This window comes from Batrachochytrium dendrobatidis (assembly GCF_000203795.2).
Source record: "Batrachochytrium dendrobatidis JAM81 unplaced genomic scaffold BATDEscaffold_1, whole genome shotgun sequence".
Classification (NCBI taxonomy): domain Eukaryota; kingdom Fungi; phylum Chytridiomycota; class Chytridiomycetes; order Rhizophydiales; genus Batrachochytrium; species Batrachochytrium dendrobatidis.
Window position 1 is genome coordinate 2,491,881 of NW_006281099.1, and position 22,330 is coordinate 2,514,210.

The window sequence follows — 22,330 nt, forward strand, 5'->3', positions numbered from 1 at the left end:
GAGTGGAAACAGCGTGAATAAATCTATACTCGAAAATTTATTGATATTCCAAGTAAACTATAAATTCTTTTTACAGCCGTACTCAATTAAAATGGGTCAAAACAATAGAGTCGGAATACAACTTTATGAAATGATAGTTTGTCAAATTTACTGGTTTGCTGATGATCAGCATGAAAGCAACAGTTACATTATTGATACGTGTAATCTCTGTTTTTTGAACTAGAGTGTATCTGTAATATTTAGAATACAACAAAGTGGAACTGTATTGACAATATCAAAACAATCAAACCCAATATATGGATTGAAATGTGTAGATCTGTTTTAAATTTGTCAATCGTACAATCTATGGTTATGTCAAAAAGAGTGGGATGATCTCAATTCAAAATTATAGTGTGCACCATATGATGGATGCTATGTTTATCGAATTGAGAATGTCTAAAGTCGATTTCTAGTAGAAAAGCGTAACGAATATTCAACTAGTTTATTCTGAAGCAAAATAGATAAATGCAACTATTCCATTTACGGGAATGCAGCTGTAAGTTTAAAGGAGTTGGTAAACATATTTGGATCTATAAACGATATGATTGTATCTCGATGGAAATACAGTACGTTTCCAAGGAGACTCACGCAAGCCGGCAATAGGTCCATTTGAATCACTAGATACACCCACATCACCGATAGACCAGGTGCCTTGAGCATAGCACCAAATGTTTCGTCAACGGTGGAGTAGTATATCAAAAGATTACCAGTAATCAGAGCTAAAACAGCAAACAACCATTGAACGGCCTTGATGTGTTTATACAATCCAGTGAAGTAGATGAACATAATTATAGCTGGAAACATGGGCAGTTCTCTAGACAGAACGTGCGATATTGTAAAGTCGGGTAGAAATCCATACTGATGGTGTACAATATAGTCAAGAGTGGTATGAAACATGACCATGGGAAAGCTCATCAGAACAGCAATCATGAATGGACTTTCACCTTGGCCAGCAGTATCATTATTTGTGGTAGATCCGGCAGCAGCCTTTTGGTCAGGTTTGACCTTGTGAAGAATACCAGTTTTGTTGATAATATCCCATTGTTGTTCCTGTGACAGGTCAATCAAAGGTTTAGTCTCTGATGAATCCTTTGGCATTTGAAGCTTGCTGAACTAATACTGCAAGATAAGGGCAGATGCTTTTGAGATAAAATAACCCAATTACGACTAGTGGCAAAAGGTATGAAAATGGAGGAATGAAAGATTTCAGCAACCGCCATTCTCTGTAATGCTTTCGATGAGATATTTGTATAAAACTCGACCTCACTTTTGGGTTCTATGCAAATTATTGGTTTGAACATCGATCGTGCCTTGTGTGCCATGACAATAATCTGACTGTCGACACGGTTAGTTTTCTACTCCTCTCGATTCAATGTAGGACAATGTCACTCGTTTGGTATAGCGATCACCAATGGTTTCAAACCGTAATGAAGTTGGGTTGAAATAAACATTTCATCTGCATTCTCATTCAACTTTGTAAATTCCTGCAATGTCACGTGGCTTGAATAGATTTGAATTTCAAGTTATCAAAATTCACTGAATCAGAACAGCTGCTCAAGGCTGACTAATCCTCACATTCTTTTTTGCATTCATGTTCAAGTCATCGTCCATTGCACTTTGCTCTGCTCTCAAGGCTCCGCTTAGTGCTGCTCGTGGTGCCAGAATCATCTCTCGTGCTGCTGGTGTTCATACTCTACCCAAGGTGTGTTGCTTTTCAATATGAATTAAATCCACCAGTGTTGTGGTTACAAGAATTGCTTCAATTTAATTTACAGCCCTATTCACGTAAAATGGAGTACTTTTGTCCATCTTGCAGTCACTATCTTGTTTGAAATATGCAATGATTGACTATCCATCCTCATTCATACTAGAAATTGACTGCATTGCTTCAACTGTTATTCTCAATTCCTCCAAACTAGCATCCATCATATGATGCACACTATAATTTTGAATTGAGATCATCCCACTTTTTTTGACATAACCATAGATTGTACGATTGACAAATTTAAAACAGATCCACACATTTCAATCCATATATTGGGTTTGATTGTTTTGATATTGTCAATACAGTTCCACTTTGTTGTATTCTAAATATTACAGATACACTCTAGTTCAAAAAACAGAGATTACACGTATCAATAATGTAACTGTTGCTTTCATGCTGATCATCAGCAAACCAGTAAATTTGATAAACTATCATTTCATAAAGTTGTATTCCGACTTTATTGTTTTGACCCATTTTAATTGAGTACGGCTGTAAATTAAACCACTGAAAATATTGTCGATTTGAGTTTGGATCACAACCTTGAATTCACAAATATCTGATTGATCTCCATACTGATCTATAAATGCATTTAAATATCTTTAGATTCTTTCTAGCCCCCTAAGCGAAGTTGATCCAGATGTGTTTGACTTGATCGAATTGGAAAAACGTCGCCAGCGTGACAGTATTTGCCTGATCCCATCAGAGGTATGTATCTACTCATTTGTTGGCTGTATATATGGTTTGATGAAATGGGAAATTATGCTCCAAGGTTAAATTTATAAATTTACTGTAATTTGACTTGGTGCTTGCTGGTTAATTTGTGTGCAGATTGTTTGGTTTGAATTAAAATAGCGGTTGTTTAATTGGATTTATTTTTAAAATAATAGAACTTTACTTCTTCATCTGTCATGGGTGCTCTTGGATCCATCATGCAAAACAAGTACTCGGAGGGATATCCTGGTGCTCGTTATTATGGTGGCAACGAATTTATTGATCGAGCTGAGCGTCTTTGCCAAGCTCGTGCTCTTGAAGCTTTCAAGCTTGATCCTGCAAAATGGGGTGTTAATGTCCAGTCCTTGTCTGGCGCACCTGCCAACCTCTACGTGTATAGTGCACTTATGAAACCACACGAGCGTCTCATGGGCTTGGATCTCCCTCATGGTGGACAGTAAGTAGTTGCATTTGGGTTTCAATATAATTGTAGATGTGTATTGTTTCAAAGTGTATCGATATTCGGATAAATTTCTATTTCAGTGACTAATATCAATATCTTGATGATCAAGTTTGTCACATGGATACCAAACTCCTGCCAAAAAGATATCCGCTGTTTCCACTTACTTTGAGACTCTGCCTTACCGTCTTAACGAGGAGACTGGTGTTGTTGACTTTGATGCGTTGGAAAAAACTGCCATACTTTATCGTCCCAAGATCATTATTGCTGGCGCTTCCGCGTACCCCCGTAACTGGGACTATGCTCGTATGCGCAAGGTAAATCGGTTTGTTGACATTCATTTGTGGTATTTACAGCCCTATTCACGTAAAATGAATCACTTGTGTCCATCTTGCAGTCACTATCTTGTTTGAAATATGCAATGATTGACTATCCATCCTCATTCATACTAGAAATTGACTGCATTGCTTCAACTGTTATTCTCAATTCCTCCAAACTAGCATCCATCATATGATGCACACTATAATTTTGAATTGAGATCATCCCACTTTTTTGACATAACCATAGATTGTACGATTGACAAATTTAAAACAGATCTATACATTTCAATCCATATATTGGGTTTGATTGTTTTGATATTGTCAATACAGTTCCACTTTGTTGTATTCTAAATATTACAGATACACTCTAGTTCAAAAAACAGAGATTACACGTATCAATAATGTAACTGTTGCTTTCATGCTGATCATCAGCAAACCAGTAAATTTGACAAACTATCATTTCATAAAGTTGTATTCCGACTCTATTGTTTTGACCCATTTTAATTGAGTACGGCTGTAAAAACAACAATATAACAAAACGTAATATTGTTGTAAATGCTTATTTATTGACTATCATATTTTTGATAGATTTCCGACAGCGTTGACGCTTACTTAATGTCTGATATGGCTCACATCAGTGGCATGGTTGCTGCCGGTGTTCTTCCATCCCCATTTGAGCATTCGGATATTGTCACCACAACCACTCATAAATCGTTGCGTGGACCTCGTGGTGCTATGATTTTCTTCCGTAAGGGCATTCGTAGTGTTGACAAGAAAGGCAAAGGTAACAATATGCTATACTTTTTGAATTGATTTGTGTTGATACTATGCTATTTGAAATAGAACCCGTCACTAATCATACGATGCGGCTTGAAACTATCGTGTTTACTGTATTTCAGAGGTCAAGTACAACTTGGAAGATCCAATCAATTTTTCAGTCTTTCCTGGTCACCAAGGCGGTCCCCACAACCACACTATCACTGCACTTGCTGTCGCTTTGAAACAGGCAACTTCTCCAGAATTCAAGGAATATCAAACCCAGGTTCTCAAGAACTGCAAGATTCTTGAAGAAGAGCTTCGCAAGCGCGAGTACAGCATGGTTTCTGGAGGAACCGATAGTCATTTACTTTTAATTGATCTCCGCAGCAAGGTAAAATTGCTTTTTGTGCACTGATGAATAATGTTATATTTTATTGATCATATTTACACGACATTGTTATACCTTGATAGAAAACTGATGGAGCTCGGGTTGAGCGTATTTTGGAATTGGTCAATATTGCCTCCAACAAAAACACTATCCCAGGTGACAAAAGTGCTCTTGTGCCACATGGTCTTCGTATTGGATCTCCTGCCATGACCACTCGTGGACTTGTTGAGGCCGATTTTGCCAACATTGCCGAATTGATTGATCGTGCCGTGAAAATCACTGTTGACATTAGCAACACCATTCAAGGTACATGATACCTTTGTATCCATATAACCCAAATTGAAATGTCTCAATTAACCTTGCCCATCCAAACCGATTCTACTAGGCACAAAGCTCAGTGATTTCAAGGCTACAGTTGGAGAAACAGGTGAAGCGTATCCCGAGATTGCCAAACTTCGTGAAGATGTCATTGCTTTTGCTCGTTCGTTCCCCGCTGTTGGATTCAAAGAGGCAGAAATGAAATATCCAAACTAGAAATATATGATTAGCTGCTCAAACCAATAAAATCATTTGTTGTGTGATCAAGTCTGAGTTTGACATAGTTGTACACGTTACAACTTGGTTTGTCGAATTATTTTGATAGTTTGATATCAATGGTTTATTCAGCTGATGGCATTGATGTCTAGCATGCTGTTGCCTATCAAGCATGGATTATGTTGGCAAGTCTGATTTTATCCTCGTTTGAACTGCAACCATTCAAAGCAGCACAAAACTGGCATTGACTTTGCTCATATCATTCATTAAGTAAACTCTACCCTGACACATTGAAATCAACGGTTAACCACAAACCCATTTTGACCCAACCCAATAGAAATCATGTTGATAAAAACATAATGATTTTTGTTTAATATGGGTAAAGGCTAAACCTTTTATAATGAGTAAGGAATGAGATGAGAAATGCTATGGAGTGGATGAGTAATAAAGAAATGTGTAATAAAAATGATGCTCTGGATTATTCCGCCCCATCTGTTTGACAAAGATTGGAATGGCATGTACTGCAGACGCGAACTTGCTCGCCTAATTGATCGTAACCTCCATTCTTATTGACGGGTGCACGATACAGTGTGCATGTGTTACAGAACAAGTGACCGCATATCCTGCAATGGTGTCTACGAATAAAGAGCGTGAATCTACTTGAGCACATATGGCATTTGTTTGAAGAGCAGTCATCCTAGCAGTTCAAAATGGAGCATTTAAAAATCAGAAAATAAAAACAACCAACATGCAACTTGATAAATCAATCAACCTACCTTCCAGTGAGTCCAGTTTCGTTCAATATTTGCCACAGATTGACGACGAAACACAAGACTAAAAAGTCTAAGCGGTAAATTAAATGTGATGGGTTGTACAACAGGCTCCCTTGCAACTTCCATAAACTCTCTACTAATATCCGACGATGCATCCAATTCACCATCTTCGAATTCGATTTCTTCCTGGCAATCGGGAACCGTATACCATCGTGGTAAGTTCTTTTGATTAGGAGAGATGTTGCTGTTGGAGCATCTAAGACGAGGATCGAATTCACCCATAGCTTCAAACTGAGACTCGATCGAGTTTCCATTAAAGTACCGGTCGTTGATTTCGCGTGGAGTCAGCATGTTCTGATAGTGCTCGACATGCAAAATTGAAGATTTTGTTGGCAAACGAAAAAAATCGCAATTTGCTTTTTTGTTTTGTTCCTGGGCCATAATTGCTGCAGCAAGACACTTGATGCTATCGGCTACAGTATAGCTTCTAGCAGAATTGCGTCTATCCGCGTTACCAAAGCCATCACGCACCACTTTTACGGGTGAGTAATTTGCTGAATGGGTATCGTGGTGATGCAGGACTTGACGACGCTTGCCTTTTGATGAAGACATATATGGAACGTCTTGGTTAGAAAAAAGAACTTGCATGGGAGAAACAAGAGAGCTCCATTGCAAAGCAGGGCAATGATTCTGATGTTGATCAATGTGTTGACCGTGATTATGATGGTGTTTGTGCTGTAGTATAGGTGGTGGATGATAAGCACAAGTTTTCCCCATCATATCAGGATGAGCTACATCTGAACGAGGTTGCTGAATATTCATTGTCGAATTTCCTACAGCTTGTGGGATATCAGCAACATGTTGTAGAGGTTCGTTACGATAGACATAGAGTGGAGCATTTAAAGGTTGATTGTTTTGAGCATTTAGCATGGGATGCAGATTTTGAATAGCAGCAGTATCAGATGCCAAATTGTTGGTAGTATGCTGTATAGGGCGTTGAAGCGGAGCAGTAGGCGGAGATTGGAATTGAGCAGCAATCAGTCTTTGTCTTTCCAATTTCTCCTGGACATGATGATTTTCTTTTGTAGCCTGCACATAATGTTCTTGCAGTTTACGCCGAGCATCGCTTTCACCCCATTGAATCTGAATGGGTGCGGGCTGTGAGCGTTGTAGGTGTGCATGCATGATCTCGGTGCGCGTCATACTACTTTCATTTGACAATGGAGTGTCAAGCATGGTTTGAGTGATTGTGTCTACTTCGGGTCCACCAACAAAATATTTGGTGAAGAAAGATGCTCTAAGCCGAGCCTCGCAAGCTTTTTTGGTTTCTTGAGATACAACTACTTTTGAGTTTTTTAAATTTTTTTGAGTCGCAATTTTGTAATCATCCAAAGGAACCACACTTGGTGAGTTGTGGTTCAATGATCCATTATCATCCAAGGCATGATAGTTTTGATTAAATGGAACAATGGTGGCAACATACACATTTCCAAAATGGACGGCTTGCTTGGAAACACTTGCGTGACAGCGGGGTACATGTGCATGAGATGCTCGAGTATTAGAAGTCTTGGAAACAGTATGTTTTAAAATAGGTTGCTTGTGCTGGTCCTGATACACATGTTGAAAGTGGGAGGTTTGTGATGATTTTTCATAGCATCTCCGACCCAACTTGGCAGACCCAGTATCGGGTGTTGATGGACCAATAGCCATGTCAGAAGCAGTCGCGTCTGATGTGATGGCAGTTGGATTTACGCGAGAAAATAAATGGACTCGAGCAGTTGGAGTGACAGATTGTTGTGCAGATGCACAATCCGATTTCTTAGATATGTGAGACTCTGGGAGTGTGGGAAGCAAGGACAATAGAGTGGGTGGACGATGATATGAACGCAACAAGTTCCGATCATCAATTCTGGTTGTATTATCTAGAGTCTGTTGCTGCGCAATAGTCTGTTTGGATTGAGTCGAGGGAGGAATGTGATCTGGCAAGTATGAGTTTAGAGCAGCAGTAACAAGGATAGCTACTGCAGGTGATATGGATACAGAAGTGCCAGAACAGGGTTTTGGCTTTTGTGGAAGGTCAGAGACTTGTGTAACATTGTCAGACAATGGATAGTCTGTACGAGTTGAATCGATAGTGGTAAAGCGAGTCGATGAAATCATCCTATTTGAATCTGAAATAAATATTCAATGAGCCCAGCTAGAATACAGTGGTGGAAATAAAGCCCACAAGAAAGTGCAAAGCAACCCACCACTTTGCAGTAGAATATTGGTAGTTAAAGTGGAGACTTGAGTGGTATTGATAGCAGGGCCAGTAGGCAAAGCTAAAATAGAATCTGGCATCGATTGGTGCAAAGACGGCAACTGACAGTCTTGATCATGACACAGTAACGACAAGGGCTGAACTGGCTTGGATGGACTTTCAACCAGATCCGCCAACGGCTGTCGACGACCTCTTTCTCTTGGCTTCATCAATCGACTAATCTCATACTTTTCCCTCTCAACTTCCTCTGCAAGCTCTCTCCCAAAGCGGTTGATTTCTTCTGCAGTCTGAATCATGGCTGCTGCTCGTTTCTTGGAATAAACACCTGGATGGGAAAGCATGAACAGACTCAACGGCTTCGGTTGTTGGGTTGAACTTGCTCCAACAACAGTGTTCATTACAGACTCTGTTGCTGCTGATTCGGCCTTTGGACCAGTCACTCCACCACGTGTTGTTGGAGTGTCGGTCTGCTGTATGGTCACTGCATGCAGCTCCAGACTTGGCATTTCCTCGTCTTTCCTTTTTCCACAACTAAGCTGGCCCGAGACTGCAGATGGAGAGTCGATCGTGGCTGACTTCTGAACATTTCTGTCAGAGTGTTTGAGAAAGGGTTGTGCACAAGCGAGTGATGGTTTGCAGCTTGTATAATAAGCTTTGATGGGTATTGCTTTTTGATACATTAATGGATCAACATCTTCCACGGCTTTGTTGTAGTTGGCTAGAAGCTGTTTACGCAGTGCAATATCAAACGTGTCTTCAACACCTGAACGTCTGATTATATCATCGACAGTTCTTGAACAGGCAGTCCCGACAGGTCGATAATGCACTACTGCCTTTGGTACTTTTTTTGGTGGCAATGGATCCGTTGATGAAACAAACCTTCGATCAGATCCTGTGGGTACTGCTGAAGGTCCTCGAATACGTCCTGTTGTCTTGTTCTTCCGGAATACATCTTTAGATTCAGCCCAGGTTCCAGAAGCCTTGCTTAGCTCAATATTCAGTGCTTCTGCCACGAGCTCAGAATGTGACTGTTTTGGAGCCAGTCCCAAAGTACATCGATTCCACATCAATCGTGCATCCTCCGCATAGGGTGAATACACTGGCGTACGTGCCACATACCCTTCGGTTGGATTATCTGCCAAAAACTGCTTTCGTCGATCTAAAGCATCAAGCGAAACTTCCTCCAATTGCCATACCCAGGGTGTCGTGCCGATAAGCTTGGGCTCTCTTGCTTGACGTATCTCAGCCTGAGTTAGCCCATATGTGTATTTCAAATACTCGCTGGGTCCGCCATCATGGGCATTGATGTAATAGCCATGGTAATATTCTCCACTGGGTCGTATGGCCGTTTGCGTTGACACATTTATCATTACTGGTGTATGGGATCGTATACCTGCTGTTTGTAAACCATCAAGGCGTGGTGATCGTTGATTTTGGTATGGTCGCTGTGGAAAATGAAGTGCACGAGGAGTTCGTTCATCTGGACCCATCGCTGCTTCGCTTTGCTGTTGTTGGCGATATCGATAGTTTAATCTCTCCGATGGTTCCCAAAGTGCAGGATTCTGATCTCGTAATGAAAGTCGAATGGCTGTTCCTGGCTGTGTAGGCTCAGGAGTTTGTGGTATAGGCGGTATCATAAGCTCAATGGTTGTAGTGGTCGCCATGATTCTGTTTTAAGCTATTAAAATATCAAGTAAAAGGGAAAAAATGATGGTTCAGAATTCAAAGTGTCGAATAGTAGTCGTCTGGTTGTTGACTACTTTTGAATAGATTGGCAATTCTTCAATAGTCGATTTAGTAAAGTCAGTAGCTGCCAAGATGGTTCAATTAACCTTTTCAAATTAGAACCAACAGAATGGAAAGGTAGCAGCAACGACAAACTTGGTTAATTATTCAATTACTACCCCAGGATACCGCATCTGTTTCAAACCCAGTTATGCCATGGATGTGGCAAGCTGTATTACAAGCAGGTTGGCAGTCAAATTGCACGAACATCTGGTCAGGATCACCAACGATAAGCAATGGCCACTAATTATAATTCAGATGTGGGCCACTCCACACTCGAAAAAACTCAATAAAGTGTGTGCCATTCTCTTACTGAGTGGTAGTGCAATTTATTGATGGATTACTTGGGGAAACCACATATGGCATTCGATGCAAGAATGTGTTGTATTACTGCCACTCGAAGCTCAACATAGCTGGCCGTGTTATTTATCCAACTGCTGGCCGTATCTCCTGTTGAGTTGATAATCCTGTTCAGTAAATGCCTCTTCAAGCTTTCTATTGCATTTAAACCATGACAAATATAGGTCTTGGTTAGCCAATGTCTGCTTTACATTTAATCCATGTTTGCATAACCAAATAAATCTGGCAAGGTCGACAAAATCCACTCTTGATTTGAATCTAAAACAACTCATTTACCTCGTGTAATCCTCGCCATATACTTTTCCTAGCATCTCTAGCATGCTATTACGATGGCCAGCCATGGTTCCTTGAGTATTAGCGTCATACTGCTTCAAGATACGATCCCGATACATTTTTGCAATCTCACACGGCAACAGCTTATCTGCAACACTGATAATGTACTCATCAAATCCACCCTTATGGTCTATTTCCCTCAATGCTGCAGTGCTGATTCTTGTCCATATATTCATGTCTAGTGCTCTAGAATATAGTGAGATGTATTGAACATTGGGGTACCATACTCTGCGAGATCGGTTCTTGCCTGCCTCGGACACCTGCTCTCCAAATGTAATTTTTTTGTCGTGGAGGAGAGTGGGAATGATACGCTTGTGCTGACGTATACTAAAGGGAATGGATCCAAGCCGTTTTGGATCTGCTAGCGGACCATTTTTAGCAACATCTCTGCCAAGTCGAAGTACTTTGAGGGTGTGTGGAATGCCCATCCGTTTGTTCTTGAACTTTCAACTAGAGAATTTAAAACAATTAGCATTCGAGATCAAAAGCCATCAGCTCTTTCCAGTAGTGGTGATGATTGCGTTGAATCAAATCAGGAAAAAACTAAACTGAATCAACAGTTTTACTGCAATATCAACTGTGAGCTTCAAACAACTGTTGCATAGACTTACTATTAGCCAGCTGGTTGGCAATAGTTGTAATGTCAACTTTCTTTCCATTCGAGTCAAATTTTCACGTGACTTGAGTTGTCAAATGCGACTTGCACTTTAATCCACACATCTACAATAGAATTTGGAAGCAACACCAACTGGATAATAAAAAGCATCTATTTTATAGTTACTACGTATTCATTAAACCAAGTTCTAGTCTGCATCATCATAGCTTCGATCAATCGCACCCACACACAGTTTCAACAGCCACAACTCTGGACTCAGCTCATGCCCATGCGAGGCAATTTCTGCAGACTCCATTTCGTAGTTTGATGTACAATCAATCATATTTCCTATAACTGGATCGTTGTCCAGCTCGGCTAAAAACATTTGTGCGCGGAGATCCGTCCCAACCTGTCCAATCTGAATAGCCAAAGATCCTGTTCCGCCAGGCGTGAGTCCCAACTGCTGCTTCGCTTCAGTAATCACTGTTCGTAGCGTATCGTGAGGCTCTCTGGTAGGTTCTCCATCCGTAACAATCACTGCAAGAACGGGCTTGCTCAATGATCCTGACATGGCCGGACCCACCACAATAGGATCCAGCACTTTGGCTTTGAAAAACGTGCCCAAAGGAGTCATTCCTGAAAACCGAATACTTTGAACCAAGTTTTGTACATGCTCAGCTGTCCTTATACCCTCTCCATACACATCACTATTCATGAATCGTATTTGCACTCCGTCATCGTCAAATAAAGTGGCCACTTGAGCTGCCTTGCCCAGAATAAACTTGAGGTCGTCAATTCGTTCCCCGTTTTCCTCAAACACCATGGACCCCGAGTCGTCTACATAAAAAACAATGTCGTAGAGCGCCAAAGAGCATAAATCAGGAACAAGACTTTGAGATATATTCCACTGTTGGGATAGGGTTAGGAAGTCAATTGTGGTCAGTTTGGCAATAAGAGCTTGTAGACGGGTTGGGTTGTAAAAGTAATCAAGACGGTTTTCGTAAATAATGGTTTGAAGCTTCTCTGTGATGTGGCTGATGTTGAAATGTGGAGAGCTGTGGTTGCCAAGTGGTGCTGGTGGGCCTACGTGGACCATGGGATGAGGTTCTGTCTGATCGAGAGCAAGAGCATTCCGCTTGACTTTGGTTAGTAAACCCATCTGAACTTGAAGCAAACTCGGGTATTTTGAATTTTAGGTTGCATGGGCTCACACGTGATGGTTTACTATCCACTTTGGATATTCACAGCTTCGTTTCTCAAGCCAAACCACTCTACAACTCAAGATAAAAGTATCAAGTCAAAAAGTAGAGGATCATGTATTTGAAGAGGGATAGACTCGAGTGAAAAATGAAACGTGGATGTAAAAGATCGTCATGATCCACTGATGAGATTAGACATCAAGAAGGAGGCGACGGGGATCCTCAATGGCCTCCTTGACTTTAACAAGGAATGTAGTAGCCTCACGACCGTCGATAAGACGATGATCATAAGTAAGTGCAATATACATCATTGGACGAACAACAACCTAGATGAATACAAAAAATACAATATATAGAAAGAGTCAACCCATTAGCCATGTCATGAATTCAATTGTCAATCAGTAATGAGCTGCACTAGCAGCCAAAAGCATGGGTTAAATGACGATCGCACCTGTCCATTGACAACAACAGCACGATCCTTGACGGCGTGCATGCCGAAAATAGCAGATTGTGGCTGGTTAATAATAGGAGTGCCCATCATCGATCCGAAAACACCGCCATTGGAAATGGTAAAAGTACCGCCAACCATGTCTTCAAGAGACAACAAGCCATCGCGAGCCTACAGAATTCAAATGAGCGTTAAAACACAGATATCAACAGGTGGAAAATGAGCAGGCTCAAAGTCTACATCAAATCATGCATGTTAATTAAACAGTACCTTTTTGCCGAGTCCAGCTATCGACTGTTCAACTTGGACCATTGACAGAGACTCGCAGTTACGGACAACAGGAGTGACGAGACCTTTTGGCGTGGCAACGGCAATACTCACATCTACAAAGTCATTGTAGACAATTTCATCATTTTCCATACGTGCATTAACAGCAGGAACAGCCTGCAAAGCCTGGACGCAGGCTTTGACAAAGGCTCCCATAAATCCAAACTTGACACCGTGCTTTTCCAACACCTGATCCTTATATTTTGATCTAAGCTCCATAAGGCTAGACATATCGATCTCATTGAATTGGGTAAGAGAAGCAGCAGTGTTTTGTGATTCCTTGAGACGTTCAGCAATTCGAGAACGCATGCGGTTGACCTTGACCTATATCATAAAGGTTACATCAAGCAGTGTTAATGAACAGCACTAACAAGTCAATAGCGTTATAAGACTTACGCGACGCTCAGTGCGAACACCTGGCGCGTATCCTGGGAAATCATCAGTAGCAGCAATCGGAGCAGCAGCTGGACTTGCAGCCTTGGATGGAGCAGGTGTATTGACTGCAGCCTTGGATGGAGCAGGTGTATTGACTGCAGCCTTGGGTGGAGTAGCAGGAGAAAAGGCTGGTGCTTTAGGAGGCGGAGCAGGTGCACTGACTGCAGCCTTTGGCGCAGCAGCTGGTGCCTTGGGGGGCTCTGGTGTTGAAGGAGCAGCAGCACCAGCCGGAACTTCGCCAAGTTCGAGCTTAAATAGATTTCCTCCGACAGCAACAGTGTCGCCCTCATTAGAACATAACTCGGTGATTTTTCCAGAGTCGGGAGAATTGACTTGAATGTCAATCTATCAAAAATAAAAAGGTTAAAAAATCAAGCTAAATCACAAAGTATCTTGTCAAATCAGACAGCCGCCAAATGCATATGCAATACCTTGTCAGTTTCAATGGTAGCAACCTGTTCATCGCGAGAAACATAGTCGCCAACCTCTGCATACCATAAAGCATTTAAAATAGCAATGAGTAGAGTACTAGTGAGTAGATCCAGATCAAATATCTCAGCTTACTTTTGTGCCATTGAGTCAGAGTTCCTTCCGTGATCGAGTCACCCATTGATGGAGTCTTGACGGTTTTATCAGCTAATTAAAAAGTAATGGATATTGATTTGAACATTAGATCTTTGACATTTAAAAAACAAGTGGCTACTGGGTAGCAGCAATGAATGATGCAGACAAGAGTACAGTCAGAGTCAAGGCAAATGACTGCATGACATTAGGTAATCAATACAGGATAATACTTACACATGAGGCGCATTTGAAACATGGACGGTGTGACGATATCACTGAGATCAGTTGTTTACACGTGAATGATCATAGATGTCGTCAAAGTTGGATACGAATGAAAAGATTACATGGGAGATTGCAAAAAATAGATTGTATAAAATAGATTAATATAGATCTAGTTGTAGGATTCAACCCAAATCAAGATTTCAACGATTGATATGCGCATTGCACAAAAAGTTGGTTTAATATGTTTAAAGGACATGCCAACTCACATTTCCTCAAAACAGCGCAAAATTCAACCAATACCAAACAAACAGCAAAATAGCATACCTGCGGAAAGTGGTAGCAGCAATGGCAGGCCGTGCGACAGACAGGAATGTGCGAGCATGCAGACTGTTGCAAGTGGCAGCAACAGCAAGGCGTGCAGTAAGAGCACGTGATGAGGTAGAAAGAGAGATCATTGCGACAGAATGGCCAACAGTGCGTCCAGCAATGGCCGACGACCGGGCAAGGAGAATGGAAGGTAACATGACAGACTAAACAAAAAGTGTTTGAATTGCAAGATCAACAGTCAGCAGGCAACATCAAAAGCACTTTAAAATCCAGTCAGTGTACATACCGACAGTAAGATTTAAGGGTGAAAAAGAGGTGAAGACCCAGTCAAGGCATCACTTTTTAGTTAGGGTTGTGATCCTCAGGCTGTTTGTATCGAGGTTAAACCAGTCGTATTCATGTAAAACGGATCACTAAGAGTGCCAAACACACTAATCCAGTTTCATGGAATTGTCATTATATTTACTAAAATATTGTTCCTTGAACTCTTTCATTGGTCTCCGTGTTTATCTTGTATAAAAACTCAACATTGACACTAGAATTGCAGTCAATCTCATGTTCAGTCATCAACCATTCTTACAAACTGAACATTACAAGTAAACAGCAATCATCCAGAGACTGTAATCTTTGTTCTTGAACCAGAACGCGAACATATGAGATTTGGAATACAAGAAAGCCTAGAAAACACAGAATTTTAAAACTATTGTAATATGAAATTGTGTTTATTGAATACAGAATTCCAATTGAAAGACTAATGCAGAAATAACATGTTTTGTGGATTCAACTGCAATCAACACTGACAAACACACTATTAACAGTGAAACTCAATTCAACAGAAATAATCGTGAATTTTTGGACAAGTGCAAAGTTGCTCTTCAAAACTGATAGTCTAATTCCTTCAAGGCAGTTGTCCAGCCATATATGTCGGCAGTCGTTGCCAGTCCCGTAATAACTAAACTTGAAAATCAGTCAAGTGCTGATCATCACAACAATCCAAACACACTTGACCATCAATGGGCTGCAACCTGGACTGCTCTTTTGGACATTCGAGATGCTAGGGAACAAACTCCATTTGTGTCACTCTTTCAAGCATGTACGTCTTGGTCTGATGACTGCATAATGAACTTGGCAGTCCATGTCATGCATTGAATGGCTCATCTACTTTCAAGCATGTGCTGCTAAACCTGTGATAATTAGTTTAATTCAACTTTTATTCACTTGCATTCTACCGATTATATAGACAACGATGCTGTGATGATTGCGGAACATCGGTCTGCAGAAATATTGAACATACAGTCTCAGCTGTCATTATTGCGTGCAGAACTCTCTGATACAACGCAGCAGCTCGCTGAGGCTAGGCAAAATGGGCAAGTGAATTGGATTAATTCGTTATGATACACAACCAATACTTGCTATTCAAGGCTCATCAAAAGCCAAGTCAACTAATTGCTTTAAACTTGCTTTTATTCTGGTTTAATCAGAAATCCAGATACACTTGCACGTCTTGCAAATCTGGATCAAGAGGTCAAGCAACTCAAGGAAGAGCAAACAGATTTATACAAAACAAATGCAGGAAGTGCCCAGCGTGTCCTTAATTTGATGGATGCCAGCCATGTTGATAAAGAATTGATCAAGTCAATGACTGAGAGGTAATCACTGCCCACTCTTGCTATTCGAGATGAGCCTTACAATTTGGTAACCAATCGTATGTCTATACGGATTTTAGAGTTGATCAACTATTAAACCTCAATAGAGTTTTAACAACAAAACTCTCTGATAATCAGGATCTCATCAAGGAAAAAGATCATGTGATTCAGGTATGTTAGAAGAATCGAGTCTATACTCATTCAACTCCCATTTGAGTACCAAAAAGTATTGACTAGAATTAATATTGTATTCCATAGATTCTAAGAGATGAACTTTCGGCTCACCAGCTTGAATTGATCCAGCGGGAAGAGCAGCTGAATGTAAAGACAAAGCGTGTTGCTGAGCTTGAAGCAGATAACAAAACACTTCTTGAGCGATGGATTATGCTAAAACAAAAAGAAGCTTCTCATATGAACGAAGCCAACGAAATTATGGAAGCGCAAGTGAAATTCATGCCAAAATTAGCCACTATTTTATTTTGTAGCTTCAATCGCAGAATTGTAAGATTAAAACTTGTAACTGTGTACTACTTTGATCAACTTAGGGCATTGAAAAACAAAGTGTCGACAAAGCGCAAAGAGCCTTTTTTAGGATTCCCTTTATTCTTGCTACCATCAGACACCGTCTTGGATAAACCTGAAAAGATCTATCCCGAAACCTCTGCGCTACAATGCGTCGTACCCACCACTGGAGTTCGAAAAATGGTAAATTTGTTATTACAATGTTTTTGATACTTGATTTTAGATCGCTACACTGCTCTAATATCAAAAATATAGACTGCTCATGATGGAGAAATTAGCTGTATTGCTATAAGCCGAGATGGCGGTTTACTTGCTACTGGAGGAAATGATCGAAAGCTTATTTTATTTAATGGAAATACATGTAATTGGCTGCTTGAATCTTTACTGGTGATTCATTTTATTGTTAGATATCGTTTGTAACTCCAACTAATGCGGATGAATGATTTGAAAGGTTCTCAAAAAGCAATCATTGACACGGCTGGACAGTCTATTACATGCGTGGCATTTAACGGCTCTGGTGATTCTGTACTTTCTACATCTATTGATCATTCAATCAAAGTATGGAATACTTTGACTTTTCGCTCAAAGGTATTTGGTTATTCTATAGCTGTTGTGTCCTTGCATTTACTATAGAGCTGTGGTGAATACATTCACCTTATACATTCAGTCACTTGAAATCAGAGACCTAACGAAATGTAATCATCAATAGATTACATTTACGGGGCATTCTGGAAAAGTCTGTGCTGCCAGATTTACCAATAGTAATCGGATTGTATCTGGATCTCACGATAGATCTATAAAAATTTGGGACTTGGTTAAAGGATACAGTGAGTTTCTTAATGCTATATCTCTGCATTGCCTTGTTTGTGGCTGTTTTGTACGCCGTCAAAGACTAATGAAACGGCTGGATTATGGAATAGGTATTAGAACGCTGTTTACATTATCAAGCTGTAACGATCTTGCTCTGCTAGATAGTGAAGGGTATGTAAAATATACAACCATTTCAAATGTTTTTAAAGCAAGTGGGATTGTATTTCTCTACACATTGGCATATTTTGTTTCAAATTCAACCTATGGTTTAGATTTCATGATCATTCTGCTTCTGCGATACTTGAAAATACTGACCACGAGTTATTTTTCAACCAGTCAAATAATTATCAGTGGGCATCTAGATAACAATGTGCGAATCTGGGATGCACGAACAGGAAATAACATTCGAGAGATTACAGGCATCCATTCTGGACAGGTTACGAGTGTAGAAGTATCCCCAAGTATGTTTTATTTTAAATGTTCATAGAGCTGTTATATTTACTACTATTATATTGGCAGATAGAGTTTAACCGACACGTTTCATATTTTCCAAATTCGCACTACTTATTATTTCTTTTTAGACCAACACCAATTTTTAACTACATCGCGCGACCATACTCTGCAATTACTTGATGTGCGAACCTACACTCCTATAGCCACCTATGCGTAAGTCATTCGTTTATATAGCTTATGTTTTAGGACTTGCTCCTGTATGCATGCTTTGTTTTGATTGCACAATCAATTCCGTGTGGACTAATATATCACCTGCTCATTTTTACATTTTAATCATTCAAGCGATGGTTACTATAGGGTAGGCATGAACTGGGCACGGTCTTGTTTTAGCCCGGATGGATCATTTATATCATCTGGCTCTGCAGATGGCACTGTGTTTTTCTGGGATATAGCGTCCAAGAAAATGGTCCAATCTAATAAGGAGCACAAGTCCGCTGTATGCGGAGTAGTATGGCATCCTCAAGGCGGAAGTGCAGTGTATTCTGCAAGTGACAAGGACAAATGTGTTGTGCAATGGGGAACTCTAAACTAGATACGCACTTGATATAATATGGACTCGACCGTAATTAAGATCAAAGTATAAAAATGCCAATGTTGAGTGTTTAATCAATACCTGATTTATATACTGTCTAGATTCAAATAATATTTGATTAGATTAAGAGCCTCAACATGTGTTGTGAACTGAATTGGACAAATCAGTAGACAGGGTAACAATTTTTAATGGGTGTTGAATTCACAAGAGTTATTTTGCAAATCTTTTGGTTTATAGTTACACACTACAGACACGAGGATTTGATATGTATACATCAGAAAGTTGATGAGTTCAACTAGATCAAACTAGCAGAGGTATTGCGAATAGAAGCAGTCGACTGTTTTGGAGTCACAGGCATGGTGGACATCAAGGAACCCAGTAGATCGCTGAATGCATCTTTGGTGCCAATCGTCTGTTCGTCTGGTGTAACTGGAGGTGTGTGTGCTAATGAATCTGAGTTGGACAAAACTGGAGAAACAAGTGAGTGATGTTTGCCAAATGCGCTAGTCAAGGCATTTGCATTGGAAAAGTTGGTCGCTATATGCTGAGTTCCAGTTGGAGTGAGTGATACCCAATGCGTTCCTGATGCCGATTTGACTGTATCAAAATGATGAGTGGGTTGAAGCGAAAGTGTAGAAAGCTCTGAAAGTTGTGTTCCATTATGCTGCGAAAATCTTGTAAACATTTCTGTGGCCAAAGGCGCTTGTGCTGTAGAGGCTGGTAGGATGAATGCACTCTGGTGTTGGGTAACGGCTGAAAAGACTGCATCAGATGGCTTGGCAACGGACTGGTAATCTGTAATAAAATCACTCCACTCTGTAGCATGTGAACTAGCAGTCGCGTTGGCTAAATCTCGCAATGGGGAATAATAGTTTTGAGCTGTAGACTGTGCTGAGGCTGAAGAAGATGGTGGAAAAGTAGCAAAAGACGGCTGAAGAGCCTCTGGTGCACTGGACGTAGACGACGACTGAAAATCCCCAAAATCATCATTTACAAGTGAAGAGGCTTGTTTTACTCCCGACTGAATAGCAAGTTTAGATGGCACTGCTTGATCAAATAAGTGCTGTCCAGCTGATGAAGAAGTAAGTAAATCAAATTTGTTGCTGGATTCGGTTTGCAAATTTGATACTGGCGGCAAAGGTTCTAACTGCGATTGTGTTTCAAGAGATGATAACATCCTGGCAGTGATTTTTTGATCCATACAGCACAACTAATTACAATAAATCAGAGTTGAATCGCTTTTAATGTATCCATTTAGTGTATTCTGGTAAAAAAATAAACTACAACTTACTGCTGAAAACTTTGAAGGAGTATCACACGGAGAAATGTAATATCGTTTTTGAATATACTTTATATCCATAAACACGCGCATACTTTCTGGGCTTTGACCATCCGGCGCCATGTTGGTTATATCGCACCATTTTCCAAGCCAAACCTTTTGTGCAGCCTGTATTCAACAATGGGCGATGCAGAATCATGATAATTTAAAAAGATTAAACCCGAGTTGGTAATGAAAACAAGCGTGAATTCATGCAAGCAGTTTCAAGTGCAACTCACACTATTTCCACCTTGAATTGCGTCCATTTCTTCTAGTGTGAATATAGAGGCAGATATTGATTTGATACGATGTTTGATTTCACGGAGAAGACCAGCGCAAGACATGCATACAAAGGTAAACGCTGTTACATTGACACACGTAGGAAACTATTAGACACGAGGTTATGATAATACGGCCATGTTAGCTTTGCAATAGAGTATTGGATTTACTGGGTGAGAATATGCCAACATAGATTACCTTGGCTAAACAGTCGAAACATCGCTAGAGTAGAATTAGGATAAATTATTGGATGGTTAAAAATATGAGACGACATTTCGGTCAAGGCAGACAAGAACCAACATTTTCATGCATCAAATGGCATGGAAAGCATTGTATCTACTCTATAAAGCATTGCAAACTTATCCCGAGTATCCAAGCCATATTAAATCTATTACATACCTTATTGACTTCTTGACGGAGCAGGTCTGCTAGTATCTGCTGATTATGCGCATCCTGTTACATTTGGAACATAGGAGTGGATTAGAACAGCGATTATAAAAGCCACATTACAAAGGCGACAATCATCATCAACGATGCTACTGGAACAAATATATAGCGCAACGAATGTATGACAGTATCAAATGCCACAACACTGAACAGCATCAATTCAAAGCGCATTCGACCATAGTTTACACATGAAATCAACCTTGGCAACACCAACCTGTTTGAAAGTACTCATAACTATGCAATTGCAGCTACAAATGCCACAGTTGATAAGAGTGACTAGAGTTGAAATGCCAAAGAAACTGAGCGACTTGTCCTATTTCAAGCTGCTTCTCAATGGCACTAGTGGCACAACTTACCCGTAGAATCACAATTCCTCAGCAATCCATCTGACCATCAATCCTTGGGGTTCAGCAACTTGAATTTACTCGTACTCGGCTACATTTACTATTATTCCGTGTTGTCTAGTTCTACTACTTGGTATAGGATCAGCAAAGTACTTGTTCTAGTGGAAGCAGCACCCACTGAGCTGTGTTACCAATATACGATCCCTCAAGGCCGGACTTGAGTAAATCCGCCTCGTTTCAGACTCAATCTGTCGTATTCACAGATGGAACAATTCTGTATTCATCTTGTAGTGCTTGCCTATGCTTCAAAATAAACAATGGCTAAATATCCGTTACCATTCCTACCACAGATCAACATTCTCAAGCATTGTTTCAGGCAGGATTGAGCTATAGTTTTGGACTGAGATTGTACGAGTTTGGTAGTCATACACCAAGATCGCCAGATTCATCCATTGCAATCCAGACATTGGATGGCTGTTCTCAATACAACTTATTTTTGCTGTGCCATAATCTCGGATGTTTTTGCCTACTAGTCCAAGAAAACATGGATTGCACATCTCAGGAATGCAACTCTACATGCCAATCACCAGAAAAGATCAGTCAACTAAAGAGTTCAAGGAACAATATTGAGCAGTAATTCGGTGATATTACCATGTCATGAGATTGGCTGTTTATTATGTAACTTGGCATCCTTATCAAGTGCTTTATTCTATATGGATACGGCTGTGATATCTGGTGGATAAATGCTATATTGTGAACAGACATGTAACCCAAGTAAAGTGCAATTTATGAATTTGATGGATGGCCATTACCACATCTCATAACACTAGGCTTCTACATAGCACCATTAGCATTCCAAGATACTCGTATAGATTAAAATTCAAGACTTGTTTAAGAGTGTAATGGCTTGGTAGAAAGACTTGGTCTGACATTGACTGCATTCTTTTGAATGCAAAGTTTAAAATCTAGTTGCATTAGCTAGACCTGTTTAAACATGTACTGTATCTTGTGTATACATTGTAATAACTCAAAATATTCAAGGTATCACTTGCATTATCTGGTATTTCAGTGCCATTGGCTCCATGGTTCGTCTGCGAACTCAGCCTGCAGTATATCCGCTTCATATCCATCACAGCATAGTGTGATTTTCAGGCTACAGATCAGCGGATCAAAGGTGCTCAGTATACCAGATCCTGCATCAACCCACTCCAAATGCTAAACCCAATTATGTCATTTTTTCGGATGCAGTAATGCCATTAATCTAGTGTAACGCTCATTGGTACTCTTGGCATTGCCACAGTCAATTGCATACAGC

General features: G+C 40.3%; 8 protein-coding genes across 8 annotated transcripts; 2 read left to right on the plus strand and 6 right to left on the minus strand.

Moving 5' to 3' along the window:
* Positions 1–519: 519 nt before the first annotated feature.
* On the minus strand, positions 520–1,137 carry BATDEDRAFT_21976 (uncharacterized protein; the record flags this gene model as incomplete). The annotated part of the gene is made up of 1 exon (XM_006675368.1): positions 520–1,137. The coding sequence occupies one exon, from the start codon at positions 1,135–1,137 to the stop codon at positions 520–522; it is 618 nt and encodes a 205-aa protein (XP_006675431.1).
* A 464-nt stretch (positions 1,138–1,601) lies between these two features.
* BATDEDRAFT_15526 (uncharacterized protein) lies at positions 1,602–5,025 on the plus strand. The gene is made up of 8 exons (XM_006675063.1): positions 1,602–1,741; positions 2,408–2,509; positions 2,692–2,972; positions 3,088–3,292; positions 3,884–4,079; positions 4,195–4,445; positions 4,526–4,748; positions 4,828–5,025. The coding sequence occupies exons 1-8, from the start codon at positions 1,631–1,633 to the stop codon at positions 4,974–4,976; spliced, it is 1,518 nt and encodes a 505-aa protein (XP_006675126.1). The 5' UTR covers positions 1,602–1,630; the 3' UTR covers positions 4,977–5,025.
* Positions 5,026–5,454: 429 nt separating this feature from the next.
* BATDEDRAFT_21978 (uncharacterized protein) lies at positions 5,455–9,673 on the minus strand (the record flags this gene model as incomplete). The annotated part of the gene is made up of 3 exons (XM_006675369.1): positions 5,455–5,673; positions 5,753–7,920; positions 7,999–9,673. 3 exons carry the CDS (start codon positions 9,671–9,673, stop codon positions 5,455–5,457), a joined length of 4,062 nt encoding a protein of 1,353 aa, XP_006675432.1.
* A 543-nt stretch (positions 9,674–10,216) lies between these two features.
* Positions 10,217–10,915, minus strand: BATDEDRAFT_21979 (uncharacterized protein; the record flags this gene model as incomplete). Its single annotated transcript, XM_006675370.1, has 2 exons — positions 10,217–10,289; positions 10,431–10,915. The coding sequence occupies 2 exons, from the start codon at positions 10,913–10,915 to the stop codon at positions 10,217–10,219; spliced, it is 558 nt and encodes a 185-aa protein (XP_006675433.1).
* A 375-nt stretch (positions 10,916–11,290) lies between these two features.
* BATDEDRAFT_85392 (uncharacterized protein) lies at positions 11,291–12,178 on the minus strand (the record flags this gene model as incomplete). Its single annotated transcript, XM_006676297.1, has 1 exon — positions 11,291–12,178. The coding sequence occupies one exon, from the start codon at positions 12,176–12,178 to the stop codon at positions 11,291–11,293; it is 888 nt and encodes a 295-aa protein (XP_006676360.1).
* Positions 12,179–12,380: 202 nt separating this feature from the next.
* BATDEDRAFT_15529 (alpha-ketoglutarate dehydrogenase KGD2) lies at positions 12,381–14,794 on the minus strand. The gene is made up of 8 exons (XM_006675064.1): positions 14,602–14,794; positions 14,290–14,330; positions 14,056–14,127; positions 13,923–13,978; positions 13,453–13,836; positions 13,000–13,380; positions 12,733–12,900; positions 12,381–12,607 (listed from the first exon to the last, which is right to left on the minus strand). Exons 1-8 carry the CDS (start codon positions 14,730–14,732, stop codon positions 12,473–12,475), a joined length of 1,368 nt encoding a protein of 455 aa, XP_006675127.1. The 5' UTR covers positions 14,733–14,794; the 3' UTR covers positions 12,381–12,472.
* Positions 14,795–15,525: 731 nt separating this feature from the next.
* Positions 15,526–18,627, plus strand: BATDEDRAFT_21982 (uncharacterized protein; the record flags this gene model as incomplete). The annotated part of the gene is made up of 11 exons (XM_006675371.1): positions 15,526–15,697; positions 15,845–15,992; positions 16,086–16,253; positions 16,331–16,421; positions 16,509–16,955; positions 17,028–17,133; positions 17,224–17,360; positions 17,482–17,753; positions 17,919–18,043; positions 18,164–18,248; positions 18,393–18,627. The coding sequence occupies 11 exons, from the start codon at positions 15,526–15,528 to the stop codon at positions 18,625–18,627; spliced, it is 1,986 nt and encodes a 661-aa protein (XP_006675434.1).
* Positions 18,628–18,922: 295 nt separating this feature from the next.
* BATDEDRAFT_21983 (uncharacterized protein) lies at positions 18,923–22,145 on the minus strand (the record flags this gene model as incomplete). The annotated part of the gene is made up of 8 exons (XM_006675372.1): positions 18,923–19,837; positions 19,919–20,074; positions 20,185–20,331; positions 20,423–20,446; positions 20,624–20,677; positions 20,886–20,919; positions 21,361–21,587; positions 22,032–22,145. 8 exons carry the CDS (start codon positions 22,143–22,145, stop codon positions 18,923–18,925), a joined length of 1,671 nt encoding a protein of 556 aa, XP_006675435.1.
* Positions 22,146–22,330: the final 185 nt, after the last annotated feature.